Consider the following 9,057-nt stretch of genomic DNA (forward strand, 5'->3'; position numbering starts at 1 on the left):
TGACTTGTACCCCACATCTTTATTTTTTTTTAAAAAAAGACGCTTTTTTCCTTTTCCTTTTTTTCTTGTGGTTTTGTCATTGCCCTTTTTAAAGCTGCTTAAGACCAACTAGTATGGAAAGTGTTTAACAAAACAAAGAGCATTCCCATGGCACCCTCATCCCCTATTTTCCTGTCTGCTTCCTAGGGGCAACCATCTGCCATCCTCTTTCATGTATCTTTTGAAATTTACTTCCATATTTCTTTTTATATGCTTTTAAAAATGCATCTGTTTTCGATGTGAGCTGTTCAATATGAAAGATGAGACCTCAGGGTCTCTCACCAACCCACTTTCTTCTCCATCTTTTCTCCCATGCTGTTCAGCGTCCTCAAGGAATCCAATTGCCTCACTTGGCTGGGGGGTCTCGTGCCCCCATATTCAGCACAGCAACTCCCCACCCGTGCTCCAGGCATGCCAGCCGGGACAGCACTGGTCAGCCTTTCCAAAGAGTGAACTGCAGTCTTCAGCCAAGCTTGAGAAGGGTCACGGAGCCTCTAATAATAACTATAGTGTGTATGAATTCTGACACGCAGACAGCCTTGCAGGGCATCCTTCTATCCTCAGCATTCACCTTCAGAAGAACCTGGCCCCTCTGGCTCTCAACCCTTTCTGAAAGGGGAATCCATTTTTTCCTCCTTCACTTCCTATCAGCTCAGGTTCCCGTTTGCCCAGGTCTAAGTCAAGGAGCAAGCATCCACTGGATTCCCAGACTGTGCTGCTGCTGCCCCCCCCCGCCCCCCCCATCCCCGCCCCTTTGTCTTTGTGGCTTACATCTTACTTTCTTATCTCTTATCTCTAACCTCAGTGAGGTTTAGGAGGGAGGATAGTTAATTGCCTGTTGAAATGGCCACCCTTATCTAGGCGGGATTACCCCTTCCCTTCAAAGACCCACAATTCCCAACTATTTTTCCTTATGCCTTCTTCTCACGTTATTTCCAACTGTACAGCAACATTCATATATTTGTCTAAGAAACAGTCACTGAGTGTCCTCCTTATATAGGCACTGGGGCCTGAACTGTGATCACACTGCAATTCCCGACTACTCTAAAACAGTCTACGGGGGAATAAGAAAATCTAGCCAGATGTCAAGCAGCCCTGGACAGGTGTCAGGAAACACAGAAGGGCTCCTTCCTCACCTGGGGGTCAGGGAAGGCTGTCCAGAGGAAGCTGTGTCTAAATGATGTTGAGAATTCACCCAGTAAGGAAGGATGGACAGTCGAGGCAGTGATAAGAGCTTGTGAGAAGGCCTAGAGGTGAGCCTGCACCTTCAGGGCCAGCAAGTAGGTCTGGAGGCCTGGCATGACAGGGGTGGGAGGCCAGAGAGGGGGTGAGAGGTGAGCAGGGCCAGATCACGCAGGGCCTCAGAAGCCAGGTAAACTGCAGCTAAATAGACTAGAAGGGGATGAAGGGCTTGCAGCAGACAGCAAACCTCAACACACACAGACACAGTCAATCAAGGAAAAGCCCTCTCAGAGGTGGTGAAGATGGGTAAAGCTTTAACCAGAAACCAAACCTCAGCAGACACAAAAACACACACAGAAGGGAAAGCCTCAGGCATTCAGGATCATGCAAAAGAACTTTGTGAGAAGTCACGTGAGACTCAGGGGAGAAGCCTTCTTTGTCTAAGGAATTTGCTTTTAGCCAGAAATTAGCTTTTCAGACACAGAGCAACATGCCCAGTGGACACTTCATATGGCCAGGCAGGACAAGGAACACCTCAGTGATCTGCCCTGGGCAGACAGACAAGCACACACTCGTGGGCACTGCAGTGTCAGTGAGGACTGCAGGAAACGTCACTCAGCCACCAAGCGCATCTGTTCTCCAACACGCCTGTATGGAGAAGAGCCAGAAACATTCATAGAACCCAGGCATCCAATCACCCCCACAGAGCATCCCTGCTCTGGGGCACTCTGAAGGGCCATCTCTCCCAGATAACTTCCTCAGGGTGTGAGGAATGCAGAAATTGCCGAAAATCCGAAAGGTCTTTTACCTGTGGAAAACGGGGGTAGGCAGATGCATGGAGGCTCTATTCTATGGGTCAGGGCTGCTGTCTTGGTTCACTCTCCTTTTCTTTCCCCACATTTCTTGAGTCATTGGATTTGAATTGTTTGGTTCTCTCTCAAGGTGCAACCCAGGTCATTCACCTCATCCACTCATCTACCAGGAGATCAGGAGGAACCCAGAGGATTCTATTCAAAGTCCAGACTTTCCAAAGGAGTTTCTAAGAAGAAATTAAATGGATTCAGCCATACCTATTTATTGAATAAATCATTCCTGGATAAAGAGAAAACAAAACTACGCTTGGGGAAAGAAGCACCTGGGGAGGTGAGGGAATCTCCAGCCCCTGAGTAGTGTGGGAGGAGGGAGGAGGTCATTTGTAAAACTCATGCTCCTGCTCATCCTTCTTGATGACAGTCTTGTATGCTTTCTCGAAGTCCTTGGCCAGGACGATGTAGCGGTTCTCACGGACGGCCAACATTCCACTCTGTTGAAAGATGATTGTTAAAATGGACTCCCTATACTCCCCACTCCGAGTGATGGTAGAGTTTAAGAAAGACAGGGCCCAAGACCCAGGGAGGCAACAAGGGGACAGAAGGATTGCAGTGGAGTAGTCTAGAGAAGAGGAAAGGTCTTCACACACCCCCTGCCCAGATCCAGAGAAAAACCATCATTTACCTCCTGACAGATGGAGTTGATATCAGCTCCTGAAATCTTATCTGGCCGGGCCACATCTGCAGTAAGTTAAGGAAACCATTCCCTGCATGATAGAGTGAATGCCTAGCACTGGAAGCCATCCTTGGCCATCTTGGTCACCACCCTTCTCCCTGGACCTTGGTTCCCACCTGCACAATCTGGGTCATGGTGACGACAGAGGTGGAGATGAAGATCCAGTCCCCACTCCCAACCACGGCCCCTCCATCAGTCCTAGGGCAGGATACAGTCTTCCAAGTCGACTTCCTCAGAGAGGTTCATCTTGCTGGTGATCGTGGAGAAAATCAATCTCTTCTGTCGGCGGTCAGGGAGTGGAAACTCAATTTTACGGTCCAGGCGTCCTGGCCGCAGCAGGGCTGGATCCAGGGTGTCTGCTCTGTTCGTGGCCATGATCACCTGGCATTGGGAACAGGCAGGCTCAGACCTCGCCCACCCTCCACTGCATTCCCATCATGATACCCACCCCCGACCTTTCCCCAGTTCCTTCACCTCCCATTGCCCATCCTGAACCCTGACCTTGACATTGACGTTCTGGTCAAATCCATCCATTTGATTCAGTAGCTCCAGCAGGATTCTCTGCACCTCCCTGTCGGCTAGAGCATGTACAACATGGTCAGTCCAGGGCATCCCTATGACAAGCCTGCCCGAGACCCCAGACCCTGATTAGGTATCACTCACCCCCTGTCTGGGCATCAAATCTCTTGGTGGCGATGGCATCAATCTCGTCTATGAAGATGATGGCAGGTGCGTTCTCCTTGGCCAAGCGGAACACATCCCGGACCATGCGGGGGCCCTCACCCAGGTACTTCTGTACAAACTCTGAGCCCACGACCCGGATAAATGCAGCTGATGGCAGGATGATAAGCATTAGATGGGGATGAGCCTCCTGTGAGGCCCACTCTGCTTTAACTGAAACTAGGACTCCCCTGACAGCATCCTTTTCCTTGGACACCCACTCTAGTGGCTGGGTCACTCTTGCATGCGCAAGGCTGAGTCCCAGACCCAGTGCTGAGGAATAGCCATCTGCCTGTACCCTATAGCAAACCAGCAGCGTAAATTATGAATCATGAATCCTGATCACAGATAAGTCATTTTTTGGCATAGCATTTAAAAATCAAGATGTCAAATACTAAAACAAAAACCAAAAAATGGAATTTCTGGAATGCTTATAAACTCAGTAAGAAAACAGATATGGTGCCCATATACTAAGCCATCACACTGCCTCACCAGAAACTCTGAGTTCCTTTTTGCTATACGGGGCCATTTTTTAGTTTCCTAAAAGAGTTAGGGACTACAGGCACATCTGACACAACTGATAACCGAGACTTGTTCTGGGCCCTTCCTTTGGACTTGTTTCTTAAAGTTTAACTTTTTTCCTAATGACTGGAAGTGGCTTTGTGCTGTGTACAGCAAACTCCCAAGACTTTCCTTCCAGGCACCACAGAGAAGAGACACACAGTCCATATATGTAGGCCAGTGGATTTGTGTCATGGACTAGGAACTGTGCAAGGCCAGAGCCCTGCCCCATTCACTCCCCAAGATCCAGACTTTACACCTGTCCCTGTTTCCTAGAACCTGCATCACATGGGGGCTCATTTGACATCCTGACAAGGTTTCTCACTTTTCCTGCCCTGAACACATCCGACCACCTTGCTGTGGCCACACATTTACTTGGCTGCTCTGCAGGTGTCCAACCACTTGCATGTGAACCCCATCTCTGGAACTGCCTCATCTGACCTGTCTGCCGGCCCTTCCTAACTCAATTGCCACAGTCCCCTGTCCTGTTCCTGCCTTCCTTGTCCTCCCAAGCTCTCAGCCCACTCTGGACTCTTCTGCTCCTTCCATCTACCCTGGAATGGGTTCCAGCTTCAGTTATTCACTCTTAGTAAGCTGTGCTAATTGCCACAGTAACAAATAGATGAATTCCCATCTCAGCTTGGACCGTAATCTCTCTCCACAGTCATACGACTCAACCCTAGTCAGCAGCTTTTCCCATTGTTCCATCCCTTTTGTACCCTCTTTCCTCCCTCCCACAGCCAGAGAAAAACCACCCCATTCACTCAGAAAAAAGAAGCCAGAGTCCCTCAGTTTCCATTTCCACTCAACAAAGTATGTCTTCACAGGATTGGAACTTGAAGCAAAACAAGGACACTTGTGGAAAACTGGTGAAATTCAAAGGAGGTCTACACTTTAGTTCATAGTATCATACTAGTGTTCATGTCCTGGTTTTATAATTGTACTGTGGTTGTATAAGAGAATAACATTGGGGAATCTGGAGAAAGGGTACACAGGGATTCTCTTAAGTAATTTTCTCTAAAATTATTTTCAGTAAACTTTTTTTCAGGGTCTTACTCTGTCACCAAGGCTGGAGTGCAGTGGCATGATCATGGCTCACTATAGCCTCAAACTCCTGTGCTCAGGTGATCCTTCCACCTCAGCCTCCCAAGTAGCTAGGAACACAGGCACACACCACTGAGTCTGGCTATTATTTTAGGATTTTTTTGGTAGAGACTAGGTCTTGCTATGTTGCCCAGGTTAGTCTCTAATGCCTAGGCTTATGCAATCCTGTTCTCAGCCTCCCAAAATGCTAGGATTATAGGCATGAGCCACCCTGCCTGGTCCAGAAAATGTTTAAATAAAAAGCCAAAAATATAAGTTTTTTAAAGCGGCAGGTTTCCTGAATCCTAAACACAATACAAGCTTTATGGCCTCATTATTTCCTTCTTAAATGGTCAATCAACCTCTTGCCTAGACCCTCAAATTATCCTTTGCAATGTTTTTTTTTTTTCTTTTCTTTTGAACACATGCATAACAAAACCCTGCTCTGGGGTCTCCCTGAAGTCAAGGCATCAATAGACTGGTTAAGAGCTTGAGGTCTGGGGTCAGACAGCTTGAGATTAAGTATCAGCACTACTGATTATGAGCTAGTGACTTTGGACAAGTTACTTAACCTTCACGTTTTTTTCTTTTTCTTTTTTTTTTAGATTGGAAAATACGGTTTATTTAGAAAGTAGATTAAAGAGAGAAAGAAAAGGGGGATCCACCTTCCCCAGATTGAGGAGGAGGCCAGGGTTTACAAAGAAACACGGCACCACTTTCATGTTTCCTTATGTGTAAAATGGAGATAACAAAGGTAACTACTTTACTGGGGACTTTGGCGATTAAACGTGCTAAGAGCCACTCCTTTTATTAATCATTAAAGGTGTCTATTACCATCACCACTGCACACAAATACCTACATGAAGGCTGCTAGATACCAGAAACACCAGACAACAAGACAGGCAGGCACCACCACAAATTCCTATCTCCAGCATCACCTGGGCCCTCAGCACTGCCTAGGAATGATCCTGTGTCTCCCTCGTCAGATCTTTCTTCTATTTTCCACAGCAGTTACTTCAAACCCTTTCCACTGTCCTTCAGCACTTCACCTAGCTCATCTTCTCTTTGCTGTGGGATGACCTCAGCTATGTCACCCCAAAGAGATAATCAAATCCTCACATGGGAACTGTTTGGCTTCTGGTCCTCCTTGCCAACAAAGTATGTGCACTCACCATTTTCCTCTCTTCCATCTAAGCTCTAACTCCCACCTCCCCCAGGATCTCTTTCTGTCTTTCACCTCCCCTATTTCTTTTTTTTTTTTTTTTTTTGAGTTGGAGTGCACTCCCGGCCACTGCAACCTCGACCTGCTGGGCTCCAGCGATCCTTCCACCTCAGCCTTCCAAGTAGCTGGAACTACAGGTGCGCGCTACCACGCCCAGCTAATTTATTTATTTATTTATTTATTATAGAGATGAAGTCTCCCCAAGTTGCCTAGGCAGGTCTCGAAACCACAGGCTCAGGCAATCCACTCACCTCAGCCTCCCAAAGTGAGGGATTACAGGTTGAGCCACCGAGCCCGGCTAACCTCCTCTATTTCTTACATCTTCTACTTTACTAGATCCTTCTTGACACAGTTATAATGTACTAAAATCTCTCCTATCTTCAAAAAACAGCAATCTTTCAATATCTATCCCCTCGAGCTGTGGCTTTCTCTCTCCTCTCCAGTAGAATGTAAATTTCATAAATGAAGACTTGTTTGCTACTGTATCTTCAGTGACTAGAAGCCTGACTCACATGGATGCTCCATCTATATTCAGTTTGGCTGAAGTAATGAAATGCATATGCACTTCTTGAAAAGAGCTGAACACTCCAGGTGTCTGGCATCCTGACTTTTACTTGCCATTACTATTATTATCTACCTTAATTTCATTTTTCAAAAATTCTGGTTACATCGCACAAGAGTGACTCAACAATGATGTATACCCTGATGATTTCCAAATCTTCATCCGTGGCCCAAACAACAGTGGGACCGTATATGTAACTCTTTCCATGTTTTCAGCTGAATGTTTCCTGGTAACTAAGCTCAGTATGTCCCAAATCGAATCCATCACTCCCAGCTCCACTCTGCTGATCCTCAATCCTGCAAAGGTCACACGGTTGCCCAAGCCAGGAACTGGGATTTGCTCTTGACCACTCCTTCTTGCCAGCCCTGTCTAGTCAATGAGTAAATCCCGTCACAGCTACCCCTTGAGTCCACCTTCTCTCTAATTCATCCCCAAGAACTCTGCAAAGGCTACCATGACCTGCCCCAGATCCAACTCTTATAACTGGCTGTTAGATTTCTTTCAGACTAGTTGCATTCAGGCCTTTCACGCTCCCTTCACCCTCACCTTGTGGGCCTTGCTGTGCAGAGCCCCTACTTGAGCCAGCCATTCATCAAACATTCTCTGAGCATCCACCACAGTTGCTACTGGGCTGTGCCCCAGAAACAGGAAAGAACAAACGCACAAGGTCCCTGCCCTAGTGGTGCTTACAGTTTACTCATGACTCCCTAAATGAGTTCTTTCCCACCTCTGGGCCTTTGCACGTGCTAGTTCCTGTCTTGAATGCCCTCTCCCCATCTGTGTGCCTGATAAACTCCTCCTCACACCTCACTTCCTGTGGGAGGCCCTGCCTGAGGCCCAGGCAGGATGGATCAACACAAACCCCAGGGACACCCCACTGTCCTCCCTGCTTCTCTGCAGACGATCCCCTCCTAGACCTCACTTCCAACCACTCAGCTCCTCGGCTTTGGCCACACAGGGTTCCTCGCTGCTCCTCGCTGCACCTGCTCGCTACACCAAGCTCACTCAAGGCCTCTGTACCAGGTAGTCCCTTGGGTTGGTACACTGCTTCCTCCAGACATCCATATGACTTACTCCCTCAAGTGGTTAGGTCTTTATGTAAATGTCACCTCAGAAAAGTCTTCCCTGACCGCCCCCCATCTCTGGCAGTTGTTATCTTCACATATTCAGCACTTTGTAACATATAATCTATCACTTGTTTATCAGTTTGAGTGCTTTCCCAACTAAGACATCATCTCCATGAGGAATGGGAACTTTGTTTTGTTCACTGCTGGACCTGCAGCACCTACAACGCATTCGGGCACACAGTGGGTGCTCAATAAACAATCACTGAATGACTCAATAAACAATCACTGAAGAGTATTTATTTCTCTTTTTCCCCAGCCAAGGCAGGGGACATGTCTGATTTTCATCTTTGCATCCCAGCACAAGGCATGGAATAGAGTATAAGTTTAATAAAGTACTAAGCAAATAAATAACAATGGCAATGGCTAACATCACTGCCCACTTCCAATATGCCAAGTATGGTTCTAGATGCTTTGTATTGATTTACTCTTCTAAACACCCCAGAAAAGCAGGTACTATGATTGTCTCCATTTGACAATCAAGAAAACTGAGTCACAGAGAGGTTAACTTACTGAGAATCATATAAGTAGTTGGGGAATGAGTCAGATTGCAAACCCAGGGAGTCTGGTCCAGAAAACACACTGCTTAACCACTGCATTTTCTGCTCCCTGGCTCATATGTGCTAAGATTTGAAGACATGCTTAAGATTTGAAGGCTTTAAAATCAAAACAAATAGTTATTCAATCACTTTCAGACATTTTTGTCCAGCACCTACAATAATACATTTAGGCTGAGAAGAGTGGCTCATGCCTGTAATTCCAGCACTTTGGGAGGCCAAGACAGGAGGATCATTTGAGACCAAGAGTTCAAGACCAGTCTGGGCAACATAGTGAGACCCTGTCACTATGAAAAAATTATTTAAAAAATTAGCCTGATGTGATGGTATGTACCTATAGTCCCAGATACTCAGAAGGCTGAGGAGGGAAGATCACTTGAGCTCAAGAGTTCAAGGCTGCAGTGAGCTATGATTGTGCAACTGCACTCCACTCCAATCTGGATAACAAAGCAAAACTGTCTC

The 9,057-nt window shown here is 46.8% G+C and overlaps 1 protein-coding gene across 2 annotated transcripts in view; it reads right to left on the reverse strand.

Moving 5' to 3' along the window:
* Window positions 1-2,271: 2,271 nt before the first annotated feature.
* PSMC4 (proteasome 26S subunit, ATPase 4) overlaps window positions 2,272-9,057 on the reverse strand; it is an 11,236-nt gene continuing 4,450 nt past the window's right edge. For both annotated transcript variants that reach the window (XM_021710722.1, XM_008054750.1), the window contains exons 7-11: window positions 3,430-3,597; window positions 3,268-3,344; window positions 2,979-3,147; window positions 2,716-2,771; window positions 2,272-2,524 (exon numbers count right to left, since the gene is read on the reverse strand). In XM_021710722.1, coding sequence (XP_021566397.1) covers window positions 2,411-2,524; window positions 2,716-2,771; window positions 2,979-3,147; window positions 3,268-3,344; window positions 3,430-3,597 — 584 coding nt within the window. In that variant the 3' untranslated portion in view covers window positions 2,272-2,410. The remainder of the gene's footprint in view (window positions 2,525-2,715; window positions 2,772-2,978; window positions 3,148-3,267; window positions 3,345-3,429; window positions 3,598-9,057) is intronic.

Source organism: Carlito syrichta, unplaced genomic scaffold (genome assembly GCF_000164805.1).
Source record: "Carlito syrichta isolate Samal-C Ts95f unplaced genomic scaffold, Tarsius_syrichta-2.0.1 Scaffold79789, whole genome shotgun sequence".
NCBI lineage: Eukaryota > Metazoa > Chordata > Mammalia > Primates > Tarsiidae > Carlito > Carlito syrichta.